This window comes from Ascaphus truei, chromosome 21, assembly GCF_040206685.1.
Source record: "Ascaphus truei isolate aAscTru1 chromosome 21, aAscTru1.hap1, whole genome shotgun sequence".
NCBI classification, from domain to species: Eukaryota; Metazoa; Chordata; class Amphibia; order Anura; family Ascaphidae; genus Ascaphus; species Ascaphus truei.
Genome location: NC_134503.1, coordinates 16,044,977 through 16,069,764, shown reverse-complemented (window position 1 = coordinate 16,069,764; position 24,788 = coordinate 16,044,977). Strand labels below are relative to the sequence as shown.

The following is a 24,788-nucleotide window of genomic DNA, read 5'->3' as shown; positions in this document are numbered from 1 at the left end:
TTCAATTACCTCATCTCCTTCATTCCTGGCTCCAAAAATCTGAAGGCGGATGCCCTGTCTCGACAGTTCCTTGCAGAGGATAGGTCTGAAGAGCAGCTAGAGACGATAATTCCCTCTAAATGTATTGTGTCCGCCAACTCCTTTGATATCATGGACAAGATTCGATCCGAGCAATCACGGGCTCCGATGGGGTTCAAGGTTCCCGAGGGAAGACTCTACACGGCACCCCAACATTGCAAGAGAGTCCTCGAGTGGTGCCATTCCTCTAAATCGGCAGGACATCCAGGGATACGGAAAACCAACGACCTTGTCCAGCGTACCTTCTGGTGGCCAGAGAGGGCTAAGGATGTGGAGGAGTTTGTAAGAGCGTGTGGCACATGCGCTCACAATAAAGTACCCCGGGTCAGACCAGCAGGTCTTCTCCTTCCTTTACCCATTCCAGACCGGCCTTGGAACCATATTTCTATGGATTTCATCGTAGAGCTCCCAACCTCCAAAGGGATGAATACTATCCTTGTGGTAATTGATCGTTTTTCCAAACAGACGCACCTTGTTCCCTTGAGGGGTCTTCCGAATTCCTTTAGGCTTGCGGATGTTTTCGTCCAGGAAATTTTTCGTCTTCATGGGGTGCCCTCAACCATCGTTTCTGATCGAAGGTCCCAATTTGTGTCAAGATTTTGGCGAGCCTTTTCTCGAAAATTGGGTATTTCACTGCAATTCTCCTCTGGATACCACCCACAGACCAATGGGCAGAGGGAGAGGGCCAACCAAAACCTGGAACAATACCTTCGAAGTTTTATTACCGATACACAGGATGACTGGGTGGATCTGCTTCCTTGGGCCGAGTTTGCTCTTAGCTCCCTTCGCAATGACTCCACTCAAGAATCTCCCTTCTTTATAAATTGTGGCTTTCATCCTTCCCGTTTACCCTTCTCCCCTCTATCCTCAGGAGTACCAGCGGTTGACAAGCGCATCTCCCGGCTGAAAGACTTATGGAGGAGGATTCAGGAGAATTTAAAGGTGGCCACAGGGAGACAGAAACTCCAGGCAGACCGCCTTCGACGGCAGGTCCCGGAGTTCGCTCCAGGAGACAGGGTTTGGCTTTCTTCCAGGAATATCCGACTAAAGGTTCCTACCATGAAGCTAGCACCCAAGTTCCTCTGTCCCTTTCCCGTGGTCAGGAGGATTAATCCTGTGGCTTATCGCCTGCGCCTTCCACCCTCGATGAAGATTCCTTCAGTCTTCCATGTATCTTTGCTTAAACCAGCATTTCAGAGTCCTCGCTTTTCTAAGACCACTTCTCCTCCACTTCCTCTTCTGATCCAAGGTCAACAGGAGTACGAGGTTCAGTCTATCCTGGATTCTAGGATTTCCAGAGGAGGAGGACAATACCTGGTCCACTGGAGGGGGTTCGGACCAGAGGAACGTTCATGGATTCCCCACCGGGATCTCCACGCACCTCGACTCGTCCAGGCTTTCCATCGTAGGAATCCCTCCAAGCCATGTCATGGACGCCCGGAGGTCGCCCCTGAAGGGGGGGGTACTGTAACGACCTGGGAGTCACGCCACCCTCGGCGTGCTCCCCACTTACCCGCGGTTCCCCCGGGCTCTCCCGCGCCTTGCAGCGATCCTCCCTCCAGGACGCCGATCGCCATCTTGCCTAGGCGCGCGCGCACGTCAGCGCTCCCCTTATAGTGCCGGGTCTGGGCGTGTGCCCGGTCATGTGCCCGCTGGTACGGCCACACGGAGGCGCGGCAACACGGAGGCGCTCCAGCCTCTTAAAGGCACATCTCCTCTTTGTAATGCTGCAATCAAATGTACCCTTTCTTATAGTCCCACCTCCAGGAGCTCCTCTGGACCTATCCCTGCCTCAGCCTGGCCCATTCACACCCCCCCACCTTGCTACTCTGCCATTGGACCTCTTGCCTATATATACCCTGCAGCTTCATTAACTCGTCGGCTGAGCATAGAACCAGTTGTTCTCATCACTCTCTGCCTCCCTAGTCCTGTCTTGTCCTGTCTTGTTTTGCAGTCTTCCTCGTGTACCGAACCGGCTTCCTCTGCGACTATCCGCACCTCTGGCATCCCGAACCTGGCATACGGCAATACGACTCTCCGCACCTCTGGCACCCCGAACCCGGCAAACGGTAAACGATTACGTCCTTTTCTCTAACCCCGGACTTGGCGAACAGCACCCTCTACCATCCGTACCTCCCCTACCCCGACTCGGACTCCCGGACCACTCTACTCTCAAGACGTGCCCTCGTGGCTGTGGGTGGCGTTATATCCTATCCCACCTCAGCACCGCGGTCCCGCCTCGTTTGTGGTGAGCTTGTCCTGACAGAGATAAAAGGTGGCACTTTGTGTTCATTTGCATGTCATTTCTCAGAATCCCTTGCTGCAGTGGAAGTGCTGGGTGATAATGGTGAAAGACAGTGTTGCAGACCTGTCTAAGACATGCAAATGAATATACAGGAATATTTACAGTTGCTATATATATATATACATATATATATATAGCATGTATATATGTATATATGTATATATGTATGTATATATATATATATATATATATATATATATATGCAAATATAGCTGTATATATATATATATATATATATATATATATATATATATATATATTTGGGCTGGTAAATAGCTTAGCTAACCACCCAGGTAGAGAAGGCTGACCAACATGTGTAGATATTCTCCAAAGCGGAGTAGGTTTTTGTTTGGCTTATTTTCATATGTTTTGCTGTGTTAAAGGAACAGGCGCAATAAAGCCTAATTTAATTTCAACTTTAAACGGTCTCCATTGCGTACCTGAACACGTCTCTTACACACCCGCACAGGATGTTTTTAGACCACAAACTATTTTCGAGAAACTATACTTAGCTAGTGCATACCATAAAGAAACTATAGCATAACTATACCAGACTCTGATTACACAGGAAGTCGAGATACCAAGTAAAAGCGGCCTGGACTGGGAAAATGATATTGATATTGGGCGGGTATTGGAGAGAGATGAGAGGATGGATATATATGAGAGATTAGCTAGATCATCTCGGTGCTCGGCAACCCGAAAAACCAATCTCAAGATACTACATAGGTGGTATTATACCCCAGGCAGACTTAACTTGTTTTTCCTTGCCTCCTCCCCCCTATGCTGGCGCAACTGTGGCCAAATAGGATCATTTAAACATATCTGGTGGACATGTCCGAAGATAGCAATATTTTGGACAAAAATTATAAGACTAATAAAGAGAATGACGGGACTAGACTGCCCATGGAATATAGATACAGTTTTAATTCTAAAACCAATACTATGCAGGGGTGTCTGTCACTGTAACTTTATGACAAGCTATAATATACACCAAAAATACCTGGGTTGAACTGAACACGACTAGATATGATAAAATATAATTTATTCCTTGAATAAGGTGAACACACGAGATATACAAATAACAGACAAAATATGCACTTAGAATTGGAATGATGAAATAATCAGAAATCTTGATTAGTAGTTCATGCAGCAATCTTGAAAATCACAAAGACCATGAGTAAGGGCTGAGCCTTGTTTATATACCATCTCAGTCCTATCTCTTAACCTTAGGGCGCCTAACTGGCTAGCAGACCCCTTTGAAGTAGAATCTTTCTTATCTGCAAGTGTGAATTATGACACAGACCACTCAGGTCCTTTGTTCTTCTGCCCTACTGTAAACAATCAGGGCGGTCAACCTTTGATCAAAGGCTTTATGATCGACAACTGGTCTGCCATCCTTCCAATTAACCTAGCTGATGGGTTCTTAGTATTCATACTAGACCCAAAATACCATTCATAGTTTAATATCTTCACATATTAATATAAGCGGTTCTGGTGGGCCCAGTGGGCTGATATTTGCCAGTTTTTCTTGCCGGAACTGTACCTCCATGGTGGCCAAGTCTCAGCCCTCTGCGACCCCCAGAACCGGAGATACACAAATGCAGGTAAAAATACTTTTAAAATACAGGATTCTTCCCTTTAAAAACGAACATCTGCTTTTCACTCTTTCCCCATTGAAATCAATGGGTTCTGCCGCCACAGGCTTTTAATGGCGCGGCTCCGCCGTTGAAGTCAATGGGGTTCCCCGCCATAGACTTTCAATGGGGAGACGCCGCCATTGACGTCTATGGAAAAACCAAAAATCTTTACATTTGCCCACACTCCACCTGGTTGATCGGAGAGGGCTTGGAATGGCCATGCATTCATGCCGGAACCTTGGCTACATGCCACCCAAATCCCAGCCCTCTGGTCCTTCCAGAACCAGAGATATGGACTTACTCTTTTCACCATTTCGGACTTAGCCGTTTTCACGCCACGCGGCTTTTCCCCATTGGAATCAATGGCCGGCGCCGCCATAGACAATGCATGGGCGCACGCCGCCATTGGATTCAATGGGACCTCCGCTCCGCCATTAAAGTCAATGGCGCGACCCTCTTTCTCCTCTCGACCCTTTGCGGGGGTCCCTCATTCCCGGACCCGGTGGTGGTCGAGTGTGGGGAGGCCTAGGAGCTAGGGGCAAAAATAATTGTATTCCCATGTGCCCTAGAACCTAAGATTCCCACGCCACTTGTCGTTGAACTTGAACCAAGTGATAAAGCTCTTTTCAAAGAAATTGTATCCGCTTTTGCGGTCTGTGGTTTGGATGGCTGCCAACCTGTTCCTGGAGGTCGGCGTTGAGGAATCCCCATTGAAGTCAATGGCCCCATTGACTTACAATGGGAAACCGCCGCTCCTCCTCTCGGATGCCACCTGCTGGTCGTCGCTGGAAAACAGGTCCAAAACCGCTACTTCTGCCATTGGAAAGCATGGAGCCTCAATGGCGACCTGTAGAAGGCTGCAAAATGGAGCCTGAAAAGGCGGGAAAAGGGAACAAAGGGCTATAATCACTGAATTAACATTAATCCCTTCCCTCCTGCATCAACCCTAGTGTATGTGTTGGTGCAAACACTGGAATGAGACAATACTTTTATACAGGGGAATAAACAGTTGGATTCTGAAGCAAGGTCAACACACACTACTGGACCACAGTCCAGTTAACCCCTTGCTTCCCAAGTGGAAGCAAGGGGTGGCCAAATGGGGGGTAACACCTTTAATCCCGGGCCAAACCCCCTCTCCCATGACTGTCCAACTCCAGTCTTCAAGGGCCGCCACCAGGCCAGGTTTTCAGGATATCCCTACTTAAGTACAGCCGGCACAATTAGTTGCTCAGTCATTCAGACTCCACTAATTGACCAGCTGTGCTGAAGTAGGGATATCCTGAAAACCTGGTCTGTTGGCAGCCCTTGAGGACTGGAGTTTGACATCCCTGCAATAGAGGATATAGAGAGGAATGTAGACTAATTAATGATGCATATCCTGTCCTCAGCAAAGGCAGCTATAGCTAAAAACTGTAAGCAGAACGATCCACTGACAATAGCAGAGGTTAAAAACAAACTAAATTATATTATGATAATGGGAAAACTTACCAGTTTAATCCAGGACAGATATGAAAATTATCTAAAGATATGCGTACCATGGATGATCTATTGGGAAGCTAATGTTTGAAAACTTTCTATCCATTCTATAGCTAGTAAAAATGTGTCGGAAATATGAACCAAACCATTATGCAACGGTTTGTGTAATAAAGAATAAATGGATGCGCTACAAAGTCAAGATGGAAATGTACCCCACCAACACCCACCTAATTTTTCTTTTGTACCCCCCCATCTAAATAAAACTTGTAAAAAAGAACAATAAAATACAAATTAAAAAAAAAATTATAATCATGAACTAGACCAGATTTTGTAATCTTACGTTTCATTATAGCATAGAAGCGGCCTGGCTGGTCTGTCTTGAAGTATATCATGGTATTCTTTTGACATCTGTTCGAACTGGAATATAATGACAGGGGGAGCAGTGGTAAATGAGTGTTCCATCTCTAATCTCTATATTCAGAGTTCCCATTGTAAGTCCTTGTAGTCAGAGGCTTATAAATAAATAAAAACAACCCTGTAACCTACTTGTTCTTGTTCCCAGACACCCATCTCACCCAGGATGTGCCCGTTCTAACGTGGGGCTCAGTACATATCAGTCATTTCTAGCCCTATTAAATCGTAAACCAATGGACATGCAATGCTCCTCCCTGATGAAGGGGCCCTGAGATGGCTCCGAAACGTTGGATACCTATGGATTAAGTACCCTTTTCTTTTCATCTTCCTGTAGTGCTGGGTCTCCTTGACACGGTGTAATATGTCATGTGTTGTTGTTCATCTGAGGTTGTATTCACCTAATTTTTAGACCTGCTAAGGAACAGGATTGTTATTATGTCCTGATATGTAAAACCATGGAATTCAAAGAGGTGTACTTTCTTTTTCACATGAGTGTATATAGCAAATGGAAATATTACTGTATGTTCATCTGCATGTCTTAGACAGGTCTGCAACCCTGTCTTTCACCATTATCACCCAGCACACAGCACTTCCACTGCAGCAAGGGATTCTGGGAAACGACATGCAAATGAGCACACAGTGCCACCTTTTGTCTCAAGCTCACATTACATGAGCAGCCCTTAAGCCAATGCATGCTGCTTTAGACATAGCTGTATATATACATACACACACACACACACACACACACACACACACTTGTGGATACATTTTTGTGGTTCAAAATTCAGTTTACATTTTAGGGTTAATTTAGCATGATCTGTAAAACTGCTGACACAAGGTTTTAGTGGTACTACCGGGAATAACACCGGAATGAGAGATGTCTGGGCCCAGTGCACAGACAGCAGATAAACGACCTTCAAGAATGAATAATCGTTTTCTTTGTTCTAGAAACTTTTTCTTCATACTAGCAAGCCATGTAAAGGTTAATTTGTAGTTAGGAAAAAGCTACATCACGCGTGTTGGAAATTAGAATGTGCAGCATAGAACCTGTTAAACATGTCACTGCTATTAGTTTGTTTCCAGGAGGAACTGGCTTTTGCAATAACATGAAGGCCATGGAATTGCCTTGGTAATGTGGTCCGAGGCAGGGCCGTCAACAAGGGGTGAGTGCCGAGTCAACTGTCCCGGGCTGGGCAGATGCAGGGTGACCCCAGCGCTTCCCCGCAACTGCTGCGGCAGGCCCATCTACACCTCTGCGCCAGGCACCCCTCTCCCACAAGACATGCTGGACCTCCCTCCTGTGCCTGGCTGGAAGTTCTGCCTCCCCCCAACCCCCGGAAGTCGGGTCAAACTTCCATATCCGCACTCAAAACCACTTGAGGCCTTCCAGTCCAAAGGTAAATTTGTGTGTATTGTGGTGTGTGTGGGGGATATTGTGTGGGGTATTGTGGTGTGTGTTTGTGGGTGGGGGGGGTGGTAGTATTATGTAGATACTGTGGTGTGGGAGGGTATTGTATGGATACTGTGGTGTGGGAGGGCATTGTGTTTAATATTGTGGTGTGGGGGAGTATTGTGTGAGTATTGTGGTATGGGAAGTATCGCAGGGGTGGAATTGTGTGGGTAATGTGGGAGGGATGCATGTGTGTGTCCGGTAGGTGGGGGGGGGGGGAAGTGAGAGAGAATGGAGCAGTGAGAGGAGTGAGGTGAATGAGGGAGAGAGGGCAGGTTGAGGAGTGAGAGGTAGAACGTAAGACGGGAGGGGGATAGTGAGAGGTGGGTGAGAAAGCGAGGAGGTGTGGAAGAGAGAGTGGGGCCTCCGAAGGCCACCGACAGGGGAGGGGGGGGGAACCTGGTGGAAACTCCCAGGTCTATGAAGAGATAATTTATTGCTGCAGCATAAGAAGGTTTCTTTACTTACTTGGGATAAGTGTACACGCCTTCCAAGTTCCCATCAGCATTCTGTGTGATGACAGTGGCACTCATGTTCATGAGATGTTTATAGGACTTGAACCAATTGGAGTTGGAGGCCACAGCGATGCTGTACCACTTCCCTATAATCTAGAACCATAGGTCCATTAAAGGGACAATTCTTATAATCCCGTCATTTACCTTCATCAGGTTCCAGAGACATCAATGACCTGATACAACGTGGTTCAGTGCAGCTGACTCGTACCCTTTTCCCTCCCACATTTTAACTCCCTGAGTGCACAGCAATGTGTCTAAGACCCCTCTGGTTCTCAAGGTGTTACATGTAGTTACATAGTCATTGTAGTACAGGTATCAACAAAGCGCAGTGGAGAATCGGGCTAGTTATTGCTCTTCTGACTGCAGGACAGCACTACATCTACCAATAGCAAAGATCTATTTGAAGGATTTTGTATTTCTTTGATAAATACAGTTGATGTTTTAGCTGGAGTTCTGCTTACAAATACCCCATGTGGCAGACTCCTCTTTTATAAACGGCACAATCCCATGCACAGCTGCAGAGCTAGTCTGAACTTTACATGGATTGAACTATATCTCCATTCTGCCATATTTTCAATGTTCTGTATATTATGTGCAAAGTTAACGAGATATATACATTTAGATCTGCAATCCATGCTGCTCTTTTACATGATCATAGCATAAAGATCCTGCAGGGTAGGTTCATGGTATTTTTGCTCCGTTATCTTTCCCCTGAAAAAGTTATAGTTTTTTCCTTTATTTATTTTTTGTCTGGGGTAAACAAGCAAGTTATCGGGTCCCCCTCAATAGCCACCCATGGCATCACTGGGAAATGTCATGGGAGAAAATTGCTATTTACCTATTCATCATGCAGACACGTCATACATGCCCCCTATTTATCTATATAACCAGTATTGCACCCAGGCTACCAAATTCGCCAAACCTTACTTATATGTAGCGAGCGGATACACTTATGTTTAGCTGGTCACCACTAACTCACCTCAGCTTTCCGTACTTACTTTATCATCCTGGAAGTCTGGTTGAACAGGAATATCAGACTGGGCACACAAGGCAAACAGGGCCACCAAGCTCAAACTAAGCAAAATTCCCTTCATGCTTCAATTTTGGTCCCAGGTATTATGATGTTTCCGTCTGTGTATATGAGCAACACACTGATTCCTGAGCACTTTTATACAGAGCTGGATAGACAATCACATAGCTGGGACCAGATCATGTGACGTAGAGGCCGGCTTTGGCAAGTAACATATAAAAGAAAGTAGCACAAGAAAAAACAAAATCAATGTAACAATAATAACTTTGTGTGTTCAAATATTAAAAAATATGTGCAGCACATAAAATAAGCAGAGCCGTCTCAATGAACGGCACATCCCCACATCACCCCTTCCAAAAAATGTTAGTGTTGCCATGTCTGGTTTTTGCTACCAGTCTGCCCTTCTCCTGGCAGTAATACCAGTAAGGGTATTACCAGGATGAACCCAAGGCAGGGAGAACTTGAGTTTGAGATGGGTGCCACCCAGAGTGAGGAGAGTGGATATAGTTCTGATGAGGAGAAAGAATTAAGGAAATTCTACAATAGAGACCCCCGGCTTAAGGAGGGTATTCCCCACCGACCCCATGTTAAGGGTAACATATCCAGGAAAGTGGTGTGCTGGTGATAAAGTGAACGAATCACTCACATAAATATCTGCAGGAGAATAATCTGGTCACGCATAACTCTCTCTTAAAAAACACATAAGGAGTACATACTGTAGCGTAACACAATTTAATGCACATGCAAATGGATTCAATTAGGAAAAAGGCACACAAACATTTTCCCAATTCTTACATCACAATGAGTACTTTAAGGGCACACTCTCGTCACTCTTGGACTCCCGCAGTCCTCTGGAACAGGAAAGGTCACGATATAGGTCCGCGTTGTCCGCCTGGATCCTCCGATCCTCGTTGTTTGGTCACGGCCGTCGGCACTTCCACGTCTATGCGCGCAGTAGATACTATGGCTCACGAGGGACTGGCCGCTTCCTTACCAGCTATGGAGTCTTCAGAGGGTAAAAAAACCCTACGCGTTTCGTCTACTATCCAATTCGGCTTCCTCAGGGGTTGCTGATAATTCTACTTTGGCCTTATCTGGTACTTTTAGGCATACTAATCATTGTGTTGTCCTACTAGCTACTAATTGAATCTCATTTGGTTTATACAATGGCTAGCAAAAAATGTACAGTATATACATACAGGAGAACTAGTTTGAAACATAAAACAGTCAACTTTAATACATACAACAATTTTAATACAAATAATAAAAAAAATTGTTAGCATTTTATTATTATTATTTGTATTACAATTGTTGTACAGTATGTATGTAATTTATTTAATGAGGCATCAACAAAAAGTGTAGGTTTTCTGCGACACATTCTGTTTTTATTAAACTCAATATTTGCAGTTGGATGGCAGAGCAGAGCGGGCGCTAGGTGCCCCCTCTCCCTCTTTAGTTGCCAGTACAGTATGTGCTGTGGGCACTTTTCTTTCTCCCTGATGCTGGCTCAGTGATGCCGATGTTGGTCACATCTCCTGTGCTCTGCAGTTTCATTTGTCACTATCACCCACACTACACCCAGCAGGTACCTGCCAACTCACTGGGCCCTGTCCTGGTGGAGGCAGGCGGCTTTGAGTTGGTCCCTAGATTTGGGTAAGGGAATTTGTGTGGAGTCATTGGGGAGTTCCTGAGTTTTGGCTAATTCTTCCTCACTACAGGCAGTCCTCGGTTAGCCAACGGAATCCGTTCTGAAAGTAGCGTTGGATAGTGAAACCGTTGTAAAGTGAGTCCCATGTTAATCAGTGGCGGTAAACGTTGGATAACGCATTCAGGTGTCAAAACGGCCCATAGGGTTGCATTGTAAAGCATTGGATATGCCATTCATTGTAAAGTGAAATGTTGGATAGCGAGGATTACCTGTACATGTAAGAGAGAAAAAACAGATTTCGCTGACTAGCAAAACTCAGTATTAAAGTATGTAATGGCTACGAATGACACTGTGAAATAACATTGTTGCTATCTGCACCATTCTTTCTATCATAGTTGCGGGTAGCAGCCTTGTGTTTTGAGACATTAGCACAGACTGTTCTACTCATTGTTATTTCTAGGACCTTTGTATACATCAGCAAAGTCCGAGCTGCCATTTCCCATATCGCTGCCTGACCTGTCCCTCTAATCTCACTATACTTTACAAACAAATTGTACTGCGTTTGACCCAGAGACTTTGTCACCGGGAGTTCTGGTATTGGGGCTCTAAATCCTAAAATGACTCCTGGCATTCTACCTAAACACATGTATATTTCTATTCAGCATTTGCTAATTGAACATTCTAGTACAGGCATACAGTACCCTGGTTTAAGGAAACTCACTCGCGAGTAAGGACATAATTTCAATAGCCCATACCCCTGTTTCCGTACGCTCGCTTCGCGTGTATGGACACTTATTCTGCCCTACCGACCACTGATTCCCCTCGCAAAATAGGCAAACGGCATCTCGCGCATGCGCCTGTCAGCGCGTCCCTGAACAGCAATACCCGCTCCCTACCTATACCGAAGCATCGATAAGTGGAAAAAGGTCGTGCTTCACTTATAGTACATTTTCGCTTTACATACATGCTCTGGACCCATTGCATTCGTTAATGCGGGGTATGCCTGAATGTGTTAACATGAAATAAAACGCTGCAGACATTGTGATAACCTTTATAATCCATATGATATGTTATAACAGTTGGTAAACTGTTTGGGCTGGAAGCAGAGCGGAATTTCACATTTTGGGTATGAGTGAAGGAATTCATAGGGGCTATGCACTAAGCTGTAATAAGTCATTTTAAGAACGCAAAGTGCTTTAAGAACGTGGTATTGCACTCTGCGCGTTTCACAGAGCTGTGATAACAGGCACTTTGCGCTCTAAAACTGACGTTTTTCAAGAAATTTTTCTAAGTCCAACAATGCTCGTACGATCAGCTACTGTAAATGCGCTGATTTCTGCCCTTCTATGCGGTTCTCTAAGCCCCGCTAACTTATCGTACTTGAAAGTTGCGCTGAAAAAAGCATGCCAGCAAAAGGCAGGTGATAAAAGAGCTGGACAAAATTTCTTTGTTTACATTTTGCAGGCGCAACACAACGGGCCGGCGGTTGTCTCCGGCTGACCCCGCGGCAGTCCCCGCGGGTGTCCGGGGGTCCCGTGGGTGTCCGGTGGTCCCCGGCTGACCCCGCGGGTGTCCCCCCACGGGCGTCCGGATGTCCCCACGGGCCTGCGGTACCAGTGGTGTGCCCCAAAAAAATAAACAATACTGTTTAATACTTAAAAAATATAGCCCCCCCCCCTAACACATACAGTACAGTAATGGGCAAAATTACTATTATCCACATATGGATAATAATGCATTTTGCCCATTTTCAATACATTAATCACAATAAATAAAATAATTACATCTTGCACTCACCCTTCTTGCCCGTCTGCCACGATGAAGGCCATCCTCATCTTCATCACCGTCCATGGCCTCCGGTGCTGCAAAACATACAGAAGAATAAAAATAGCCAATGTAATGTCCCCTAACCCCTTAATTTCCAAAGCGGTCATTAACCGTTATAGTAATTAAGGGGTTGAACCACCCTCACCCACCACACGGGAGGCCTAACCACCCTCCCCCACTACCCCACCCCGTGAGGCCTAACCACCCTCCCCCACTACCCCACCCCGTGAGGCCTAACCACACTCCCCCACTACCCCACCCCGTGAGGCCTAACCACCCTCACCCCTACCCACCCGGGAGACCTACCCAACCTTGGGGACAATACACCCCTTCCCCCACCCCCACTACCCACAATAAACATGACTATATTTAATCAACAATACATAACCCACCCCCTGTGCCCCCCCATAAATACATGATTTATTCTTTTACATACAGTGAGTACCCGGTGGTCCTGGCGGGTGTCTGTGGGCCCCCCAGTGACCGAGGGGCCTGGGAGCCCTCGGTTGGTTCCTGCCAGGCGCCATGGGCCCCTAGCTGGTCTCCGCAGGTCACCGTGGGCCCCAAATGGGGTCACCACGGGTGGGCTCGCAGGTGTCTGAGGGTCCTTGGGTGGTTTCTACGGGGGTCTGTGGCCCTCGGGATGTCCTCACGGATCCACGGGGGCCCCCACAGCTGTGGGGCCCCCGGTTCTTCCCCGCAGGTGTCCCCTGTGGTTCCAGAGCCTGGTACCTGTGGGCGTCCGTGGGCCCTCAGATGGTCTCCAGAGGTCCCCGCAAACCTAAGGAACCAACCCTGAATGTAAAAAAAATGGCATATACATTTCAATAAATACCCCCCCCCCCAAACAGATACAGTACAGTAATGTGCAAAATAACTATTATCCAGATATGGATAATAGATTATTTGCCCATTATTAAACACATTAAACAACAACAATAAAGTAAACAGAGTTCAACTTACCCCCTGGCAATCAATCATCAAACGGCCTCCGTTGGCAGAAAAAATACATTTCAAATGCCAGTTAACCCCTTAACCAACTTAGCGGTTCATAATCGCGAAAATAATTTAAGGGGTTAACCCACCCTGCCCCGATACTAACCTTTCACCCATTCATTTGTACAGTGGTTATAATTTATATATATATATATATATATATATATATATATATATATATATTTATCCAATATACAAATGGTTAAGGATTACACAAACATGCTGAAATACAAACATGAAATCTCAATCTCAAAATAAACACATTGCATATGAAAATTAAACCAGCACATTGCATATGAAAATAAAACCAGTACATAACAAAAGAAATTATATCTCATCTCCCTACAAAACAGCACTTAGACAGATCCATATATACCAAATGGCAATTAAACAATTGCATTTTAGTGTGTACATGATGCAATTTATCTGTGCATCATGTAACACTATGCCAAATCCATGTTAAAAATAAAATAAACAATTGCCAACAAGACACAATGCCAACCAAACAATCTAATCAAAACTAAGCAAGTAAAACATAAAAAAATATTACCCTCAATCAATGAAGCAAAGCAAAAATCAATTATAATCCAAAACAAATCAATTACACAATTCACTATTCAATACCTAAAACCAAAACATTTATAAAAAAAATATTCTATTCTATTTCAAAGTAACACCATCAGACAAATCTAACTTCATCAAATAAGCCACTATTAAAAAGCAAGCCCCCCGTGAAATAAACTATAGCAAACAGCATAAAAAATGACATGTAACTACATTAACATTACATTACAAACACATCAGTACACAAACCAGCATAATACAATTCAAGTACATGAAATCAATGCTAAATAATCATTTATTACCCCTGTATGTACTGTATATCCATCTACAAATACATACATCCATACATGCATGCAATAAATGAGCATAAAAAACAATCAAAATACATTCAAAATAAACATACAAAACAAGCATGTATTATCAAAGTGGTAAAATAATAAGTGCAAAATAGCGCTCGTGCAAACAATATACAAACAATAAACAAAACCTGTGATACAGAGTATGGTGAAGGTAGTCCTTGAGCTGCCTGAAAGGTTAATCTGGTATCTTCCAACCAGATGAGAAGTCTGTGTGGGATAACCTCCTGTGGCGCTGAGGGTGGAATGGAAGCTGAGTCTTGTGCAAAAGTTCACTTCTTATGCTGAAAACCTCAGAATGGGAAGACAAAGAGAGACAAAAAAAAACTGCAATAGTGTATTACCCTAGGACATGTAATGATATAATAATAAAGAGCATATATTAAATAAAACAATTGGTATTACACTTGCTATGAATTAATTAAAAACAGTTGATCAATGAAATATAAAACTTCCAAGCGCTTGTGCTTGAGGAAGCTATGCTGCTCCGCCGTGGTAAAATTGAAATCCTACTCACCGGACCAGGAAGGTTTTTGGCCATTCAGGGACACCGTAGCAGTGCTATCCAGGTGGTGACGTCAGCGGAGGAGACGAACGAAGGAAACTCTGTCGGCAACGAGTCCACGAGGATTGCAGGAGATCTCCCCGCATCAACAGACGTCTGTACCCCACGGCGAGCGGTGTTTCCTGTGTTAAAGACCCTAAACCTATTGCACATGTCCTACTCATGTCCGGTGAGTAGGATTTCAATTTTACCACGGCGGAGCAGCATAGCTTCCTCAAGCACAAGCGCTTGGAAGTTTTATATTTCATTGATCAACTGTTTTTAATTAATTCATACCAAGTGTAATACCAATTGTTTTATTTAATAAATGCTCTTTATTATTATATCATGACATGTCCTAGGGTAATACACTATTGCAGTTTTTTTTTGTCTCTCTTTGTCTTACCATTCTGAGGTTTTCAGCATAAGAAGTGAACTTTTGCACAAGACTCAGCTTCCATTCCACCCTCAGCGCCACAGGAGGTTATCCCACACAAGCATGTATTATCCCTGTATGTATGTATATCCAAAGGGACATAGATAAAATATATCACATTAAAAATGTTTAAAAACCTGTAAAAGTTAAATAAAAGAAATGTATTTTGTTTACTTTCCATTAGATTACCCACTCACCGACTCCCGGGGAACCGCATGCTCTCGAACCAACAATCCAAGTGATCATAAACTAAAAAACCCTTACAATCCAAGTGCTTGTCTGGTCTTCTTTCTTTTATTTGTAATCCATACCGTCTTTGGGGTCTTCAGTCTTCTTCCAGGGTCTTCTTACCTTCTTGCGCCACGCCATGGTTCTCTTATTTAGAGGGAAGGTCCTCCCTCCACGCCGTCTGGCTCTAAAATGAGACGACATAGGCTTTTATAGGCCTATGACGTCACATTTTCGTCATATGGTTCCCACGGTCCTGATTGGGCCGTGAAAACCATGTGATTTAGCTGAAAAAATAAATAAATTGATGACGTCATTTAAAGGGAATGAAGTCAGCCAATTAGAATGGCTGTGCTGAGAGAAGTGTGCAAAGTGAAGGTGAAAGAAACGGCGCTAGCTCTATTAGTGTGCTCTTGTGTTATACAGTGAGTTAATAATAAAATCGAATGATTATAAAACTTTGTGACGTGATTCAATAACGTGCAAAACAATATAAATGAGTTCAAACCCCCTGCTCAAAACCCAGCTGGTGGGGACTGGTTTCACTAGTCCCACAAATCTTCACTCTCCAACTGCAATCCAGGGGGAGCATAAAGGGAAATAGAACAAAAAACAAAAAACAATCTAAGTGCAGACAGTTTTTAAAAGGTGTATAAATTTGTGTTCTGTCTTGGCTCCTATGTGTTGCCTACTTACAAGATGTAAGTCAAAAACGAGCGGTTTTGACACACAATGGTCTCTGCTAGGAGGATTTCTTTAACCAGGTAGTGGGATCTCCAACTCTCAGCTCAGCAGCAGTGTATATGTAAAAGAAATGATACCATAGTGCAGACCAGTAACAATAAAAAACTCGACTTTATAGGGTAAAAATAAACACTTACAATAAAAACAAGTGGTTAAGGCATGTATCACATTGATAGTGATTGAGGAGAGAAAATGGTTAGCTCCAGGCTCACCCGCCTCCTCCGGTGTGACTGCGTGTGGACCACCGCTCTCTGTGACCTTTCACCTCCACTGGTGCTCGCTGTCTCGCCGGTCTAGTCCCCTCGTAGATCCCCTCTTGTGTGGGCTATTCGGCTCCCTTTGCTGGGTATATACAGGAGTATACAGGTGCTGCAGAGGACTTGGACTCCAGCTCTCTCACCGGTCAATGGTCCCGCCTTGCTTGCTCCAATGCGTCACTTCCGCTTAGTCCCGATGCGTCACTTCCGGTCGCGGCTGTGTGAGTGTCAGCTCCCAGATCTCTCCTCTCTCCTCTCAGGGCGGCTACCACTCTATGCGTTTCGCCAGGTGTGTGGCTTCCTCAGGAGTGTCTCCTGAGTGTCTCCTGAGGAAGCCACACACCTGGCGAAACGCATAGAGTGGTAGCCGCCCTGAGAGGAGAGAGGAGAGATCTGGGAGCTGACACTCACACAGCCGCGACCGGAAGTGATGCATCGGGACTAAGCGGAAGTGACGCATTGGAGCAAGCAAGGCGGGACCATTGACCGGTGAGAGAGCTGGAGTCCAAGTCCTCTGCAGCACCTGTATACTCCTGTATATACCCAGCAAAGGGAGCCGAATAGCCCACACAAGAGGGGATCTACGAGGGGACTAGACCGGCGAGACAGCGAGCACCAGTGGAGGTGAAAGGTCACAGAGAGCGGTGGTCCACACGCAGTCACACCGGAGGAGGCGGGTGAGCCTGGAGCTAACCATTTTCTCTCCTCAATCACTATCAATGTGATACATGCCTTAACCACTTGTTTTTATTGTAAGTGTTTATTTTTACCCTATAAAGTCGAGTTTTTTATTGTTACTGGTCTGCACTATGGTATCATTTCTTTTACATATACACTGCTGCTGAGCTGAGAGTTGGAGATCCCACTACCTGGTTAAAGAAATCCTCCTAGCAGAGACCATTGTGTGTCAAAACCGCTCGTTTTTGACTTACATCTTGTAAGTAGGCAACACATAGGAGCCAAGACAGAACACAAATTTATACACCTTTTAAAAACTGTCTGCACTTAGATTGTTTTTTGTTTTTTGTTCTATTTCCCTTTATGCTCCCCCTGGATTGCAGTTGGAGTGTGCTGAGAGAAGAACATTTTTGTATAAACCTACGGTAGTAGTTTGCGAATCCAAGGAAGCGTTGTATTGCCTTCAGGGTGGTGGGTTGTGGCCAATCCAGAACGGCCTTGACCTTGGCAGGATCCATGGTGAGACCGGAATCAGAAATGATGTAGCCTAGAAATGTGGTGGATGTTTGATGAAAATTACATTTCTCCAATTTTGCAAACAGTTTGTTCTGACGTAAGCGAAGAAGCACCTGTTTCACATGAGCGATGTATTCCCATCTATTTTTTGGGAACATTAGAATGACATCACGATAAACGATTACAAAGGAGTTGAGAAGATCTCTGAAAATTTCATTTACAAAATCCTGAAACACGGCAGGGGCATTGCAGAACCAAATGGCATGACCAAGTACTCATAATGACCATCTCTGGTGTTGAAAGCCGTCTTCCATTCATCGCCTTGACGGATTCTGACTAGATTATAAGCACCTTGTAAGTCCAATTTAGAAAAGATATTAGCTCCTTGTAATAGATCAAACAGTTCATTGATAAGAGGTAAAGGATACTGATTCTTTACAGTAATTTTGTTAAGGGACTGGTAGTCTATGCAAGGGCGTAGGAATCCGTCTTTCTTTTTCACAAAAAAAAAAACCCCTGTGCCCACAGAAGACGTGGATTTCCTGATAAACCCTTTCTGTAAATTCTCCGCAATGTACTCTTGCATTGCCTTATTCTCCGGCATAGACAATGGATAGTAAGTCACTCGGGAGGGTGTGGTACCTGGAAGCAGATTGATGGGACAATCGAACGGACGATGAGGGGGAAGGACCTCAGATCGGACCTTATCGAAGACATCCTGAAACTCAGCGTACTCGTCTGGCAATTGTACCTTCTTTTTCTCCTTCTCCTGCTCCTCGGACACTACTTGTCTCCAGAATGCAGTTTTTATGGCAAAAGGTACTCCATTGGATGTGTTCCTTGTTGAGCCAATCAACCCATGGGTTGTGAATTTGTAGCCTGGGTAATCCGAGGATCACACTGATAGGAGTATGAATCACATTAAATTGGATCTTTTCCAGGTGTGTCTCTTGCACCTTGAGTTGAAGTACCTCTGTCTCCAGGGAGATAAATGCCGGCTGTAGAGGTCTTTCGTCTATGGCTTCAAGAGCGATGGGGTTCTTTCTGTGTCTGATGGGAACCCGATGGCGTTCTGCAAAGGCTTGATCTATAAAATTTCCTCCGGCACCTGTATCGACAAAAGCGAATGTGGATACTTGAAAGCCCTCCCCAAAGAGTGTAAGGTGAACAAGGATGCGCGACGGGTTATTAGTAGAGATAGGGGATAGAGAAAGCTTTCCCAATGAGACTCCCCTAGGACTCATGGGAACCTTGCGTTTCCCGACTTCTGGTGACAGAAATAAGCGAAGTGTCCAGAAACTCCGTGTAGACGGACGTTCACAGAGGTACACAATTGGAGGCTTTTATAAGGTGAAATTATAATAAGGCTTTATTGTGCCTTTTCCTTTTCATCAGGAAATCCATCCAAACACAGGGGGGGGGGGGGGGTGGAACAAAGCTTATATTCACTTGGAAGTATTTCTAGTGAAACACTATGCAATTAATTCACATCTCCCTAAGTTAAGCAGGTCTCCCAGCCCCCAAACATGTAGCATGAAAAAGCATATACAGTATAAGAAGTCTCTTAATAATGAAAGTCTTATCTGTTAGCTGCTGTAGAGTAAGTTTCTCTGCTCTCCTGGAACCACACCCGTGTGTGAACAGAAAATATAAGCATCCAGGTTTAGAAGTCTTATTTGGTGTCTTGCAATCAGCTATGCTGGGCAGAGCTCAAGAACGGCCAGCTCCAGAGATGTGTGTTCTCTTGGTCAGTCTCTCCTGGGAGACTCAAGAACCTCTGCTCTGTCTCCAAAGGAGTCACTTCCTGTCTCAACAGACAGGCTTTTGTAAGCAATCTAAATCAGGCAGGTGGTGTTTAGTAATTAACTACCAGCAGTTAGCCACCACACTGCTAGATTAAAGGCACATTACTGAACAGGGATAAGTCCCCTGTTACACTCCGCAATACAGACACAAGCCAGCATTTTTGCGCCGTTTTCTCCGATTTGGATTGACTGGTACCCCCTAATTACATAGGTTCGGACGTATCCGGAATGGGCACTTCAGGGGAGCTCACCTGACCGGGACTGGTCCATGCTGGGATGGGACGGTGGTGGCCCTTTTCTGAACGTCTCTCCATGAGGCGACGATCCACCTTTATACAGACAGCGATGAGTCCCTCCAAATCGGTAGGGCGGTCGTATGCGGCTAAATCGTCTTTTAAGCTTTCTGATAAACCTTGCCAAAAGGGTGCGGCCAGGGCAACATCGTTCCAGTCGGTCTCAGCTGCTATGGTTCTGAATATAAGAGCGTATTTGGCGACTGAACGACTGCGTTGGGAAATATGAAAAACTGCAGAGGAAGCACATACCTGATGACCGGTGTATCAAACACTTTCCGGAATTTCCGGACGAAGGCTTCGATATCCTGTGTGAGATCGTTTCTTCGTTCCCAGATGGGGGATGCCCAGGCAAGAGCGTCATCTACAAGAAGAGAAAAAATATACGCCACCTTGGCGCGAGGTGCCATAAAGCGTGAAGGATTCATTTCAAATTGTATAAAGCATTGATTAAAAAAAAAACCACATTCATGATGGTCCCCCCATAACGATTGGGAGTAGGTAAGCAGGGTTCTTGAGGAACAGGTGTAGTGGGAATAATGGGAGTTTCAGGAACAACAGGTACTGTACAAGGGGAGACTGAGATTTCTGTACGAGAAATAGTGCACGCAAGTCCTCCTGAAGGGATAGCATTGTTAGTTCGCTACCCATAATCTTTTCCTCTATACTGGTTATATGACTTGCGTGTGTGCTCAGGACTCTTCTTACCTCAGCGGGGTCGAAGTCTGTGTGGCTGAGCATACTTTAACACATAGCACCACAAATGAAGCGCAACCGCGGTGCTGAGGTAGGGAATTGGAGAACACCGACCCACAGCCACGTGGGCGCGCCTAGGATGTAGAATAGTTGTTCAAGTAAGGATTACGGATTTAAGAATAGTAAAGGTACTTGCCGGGTTCAGGAGAGGAGAGTTGCGGATCATCTCATAGCGTAGTCAAGTTCAGGGTTGGAGAGTATTGGATCGTTGTAGTGCGTAGCCAGGTTCAGGGTTGGAGAGTATCGGATCATCATAGTGCGTAGCTAGGTTCAGGATAGGAGAGTATCGGATCATCGAAGTGCGTAGCCAGGTTCAGGATAGGAGAGTATCGGATTGTTGGAGTCATTAGCCAAAGTCAGGAATGGAGACAGGAGAATGGTCAAACAAGCCAGATCAGGAGTGGAGAGAAACGAAGTCCAAGGTTGAGGAGCCTCCAATAGCCAGCCACAGTGGAACCACTCGCGCGTTATGGAGGCCAAGGGGCGTGGCTTGGAGCGCACATCACTCCTGCACCGATTCCTAAAGCGTGAGGGGGCGGGGTTAGGGGCGCAGCGACCCGTGCGTGTCACGGAAGATGAGGGGCGGGGCCGAGAACGTGCGTCACCATAGAGGCTGGCCGAACGCATCCGACGTGCGGCAGAGCTGGGGGCGGGATCCGAATCCGTGGGTGGAGCGTGAGAACACGCATGGTCCCCGCGCGCTTACAAGGACCATGAACCTGCACATCTTGGGTGTCCATCACGGAAGGCTTGTTAGGATGAGGAGATGATCTGCGACCACGAGGATTATTTATTTATTTATAAAACATTTTACCAGGAAGTAATACATTGAGAGTTACCTCTTGTTTTCAAGTATGTCCTGGGCACAGAGTTAAGACAAATAATACATGTTTACAAATACAGTTACATAATGAGCAGGGTATACATTATATACAAGACATTGCATGCACAGTTAAAGATAATTTGTATTATGGGCGTATGAAACAGTTACAGACCACATTAAAATGTATGACAGCCTTAGATTTGAAAGAACTTAGACTGGTGGTGGATGTAAGAGTCTCTGGTAGGTTGTTCCAGTTTTGGGGTGCACGGTAAGAGAAGGAGGAGTGGCCGGATACTTTGTTGAGCCTTGGGACCATGAACAGTCTTTTGGAGTCTGATCTCAGGTGAAAGGTGCTGCATGTGGTTGGGGTAAGGAGCTTGTTCAGGTAGCTGGGTAGCTTGCCCATAAAAAATTTGAAGGCAAGACAGGAAAGGTGAACTTTCCTGGAACGCAAAGAGTCTTATTACATCGGAACCAAGGACAAAACTCTGCATTAGGACACTGTGATTGCTGGGGGTTATTTGATTAACCCCAACGGACCAGAAAATACTTTGCACATTCACAGAAGGATTGGGGCTGGCAATTTGTGCCCCTGCAAAAGGACAACATTTTAAAAGACAATCTTCTGGTGCTTTGCACCTTTCTGGACATTATCCCCTGTTCCTATACCCGTAAGTGTAATTATTAAGTGTATTCTGCAGTTGTCGTGTGTTTGCCTATCAAGGGAATAAATCTCAGTTTATTTTGCTCAACTTGTTCTGCTCAATCGGGATCCACGAAATATAAATGTGTTATTAAGTGCGTCTCCCGTGACAAGCATTTAAAACTGCTACGAGGATGGCGAATCCTCACACATGGCAACTACTGGGGTGCAGATATGAATTTACATTCGTTGCTTTAAAATGAGTCTTGGTATGAATAGAATCATTTTCAATACAAATGTCCAAATCAAGGAAGTTAATAGTGCTTGTACTGTTCTCACCATTAAACTTCAGATTGAAGTCATTATCGTTCATTGATGAAACGAACTCCAAATATTAAGCCTCAAACCTTCCCACACAATCACAATATCATCAATATATCTCCTCCACGGTTTTAACCTGGAGGAGGCATACCCATAACAAAAATGGACTCCCATAGCCCCATGTAGAGATTGGTAAACGATGAGGGAAATGTAGTCCCCATCGCCGTGCCGAGGATTTGCAGATAATATTTAGTGTCAAACATAAAATAATTGTGACTTAAAATTAACCTAATGGACTATAAAATAAAATCTATTTGGGAACGGGGTAAGGTTTGATCTAACATAAGAAAATATTCCACTGCCATCTCTCCCTTCACGTGAGGTATGCTGGTATACAAGAAGAGACAGGGGGTGCCCAATGCTACATCCAATTGACAAAACATATATAATGAAAAGTGTCATGATAATGTCATGAGATATTGGGTATTTTTAATCCCTTTGGTGCTTGAGGGGTTAATGAGCTACACTTGTGTCCAAAATACCAAATGCTGGGTTTGAAACTGGGCAGGACTGTTTTCTGTCTGCTCTAAATTTCAAACTATTCTGTAGAAAGGGGTGGGCTTATGACGGTGCCTTAAGAAAATATTGTATCTAAGTCTGGAGGAGATTGTTACTGGGCAGATCTGACTAGGGGCATGCTTGGATAGCATAGCAGACCTCATCTTCTGAACCAGTGCCTCTCTGGGGAAAATCCATAGCATGTGGTAATGTACTGTATAGGATTTTCTGTTTTACCCCTTTTATTTTAAGAAGCTGTTCTGCCTTATATTGTAATTGTATGTTTATTTTTTAATACCTTTTCTGTAATTCAAGCACTGTATTGTTATATATATTAAACCATTTAATAAGTAATGCTTTGGGCTCTGAATGAACTTTGTAGAGAATAACTTGCTAAACTCAGGCACATGTTACTACAGCTGATTTTGTGTTAAAGTGCATAGTTTTTCCTATAATAAACAGGGACCTGAGGCCCTGGCGGATATTTTAGTCTAAGATCTTTTATCATATCTGCATAACCTCAGGTGGTGGCAGTGGATGGTTATGATGTGCAATTGAGTAGGGGTTAATACTAACTCGCTGGTTCCTTGCAGAGGAGAAAGGGGGGTTGCTAGAGAAGCCTTTGTGTATTAACCCTGGTTGCATATCTAAAGTCACGTGCTCACTTGTGTGCTGTTCGGGGCAGTGGTATATTGGGACGGCTTGAGGAGAGATACAACTCATTTGAGTGACCCCTGAGTGGGTGAAGAGTGGGGAAGCTGGCGGGTTGTGTATTGATCCTGGATCCTGTAAGAGGGGATACTGTCCATTTGATGGACCTTTGCGGAGGTGAAGAGTGGATGCGCTTGCGAGCGTCGGTATTAACCCTGGTTCCGTATACAGGTCGCGTGCTAGCAGGGGTCGTACGTGACAAAAAGTATAAAGTAAAATACTTCAATAATAATATTAAATACTTGGTTATTTAGTTAACCCTTTGGCCAAAGGCGTCATAAGCCTGCATACCAACGTCAAGGTATAACCAAAATAATGCAGGTCCTACACTACATTGTGAACCCTTCCTTTACCTCTGTGAGAGGGGAAGAACCATTATGGGTCTTGTTCCTTCAGCAAGTGAAATGACCTCCCAAGTAAAAAGGTGAACGAGGAGGAGTGAGCTCTGGGGGGAGGTGCCACAGCCTCCAATTGACTGCTAGCAGTCAGACATAGATTAACACAGATTCCCAGCAAGCTCAAACTCCCACACCCACCATACTGTATAATGAATATATATTTATGTCAACCAGAGAGCTACTGAGCGTGGCAATGGTATACAACAAGAGACAGGGGGTGCCCAATGCTACATCCAATTGACAAAATATATATAATGAAAAGTATAAAGTGAAATACTTCAATAATAATATTAAATACTTGGTTATTTAGTTAACCCTTTGGCCAAAGCGTCATAAGCCTGCATACCAACGTCAAGGTATAACCAAAATAATGCAGGTCCTACACTACACTATACTGTGAACCCTTCCTTTACCTCTGTGAGAGGGGAAGAACCATTATGGGTCTTGTTCCTGCAGCAAGTGAAATGACCTCCCAAGTAAAAAGGTGGAGGAGGAGTGAGCTCTGGGGGGAGCTGCCACAGCCTCCAATTGACTGCTAGCAGTCAGACATAGATTAACACAGATTCCCAGCAAGCTCAAACTCCCACACCCACCATATAATCTTAATATATAAAATCGAAAGGTTGGTACTAGCTGCGGTGAATCTGATTGGTCCTCAGCCTCTGGCCAATCAGATTGGTGGGTCTGACGTCACCCTACTGCCATTCTCTCCCCCCTCGGCCGGCCACACACACACACACACACACACACACACAGTCTCTCCTCCCTCCCCCACAAAAAA

The 24,788-nt window shown here is 44.8% G+C and overlaps 1 protein-coding gene across 3 annotated transcripts in view; it reads right to left on the bottom strand.

Annotated features, from left to right (window-relative positions):
- LOC142472230 (lipocalin-like) overlaps positions 1-24,788 on the bottom strand; it is a 174,600-nt gene that overhangs the window by 30,144 nt on the left and 119,668 nt on the right. Inside the window, exons 1-3 of one of the 3 annotated variants that reach the window (XM_075579133.1) lie at positions 8,874-9,027; positions 7,829-7,968; positions 5,837-5,913 (exon numbers count right to left, since the gene is read on the bottom strand). The exons of the other annotated variants lie outside the window; for them this stretch is intronic. Coding sequence (XP_075435248.1) covers positions 5,837-5,913; positions 7,829-7,968; positions 8,874-8,969 — 313 coding nt within the window. The 5' untranslated portion in view covers positions 8,970-9,027. Of the gene's footprint in view, positions 1-5,836; positions 5,914-7,828; positions 7,969-8,873; positions 9,028-24,788 lie in introns of those variants that run through there. 3 annotated transcript variants of the gene reach the window in all.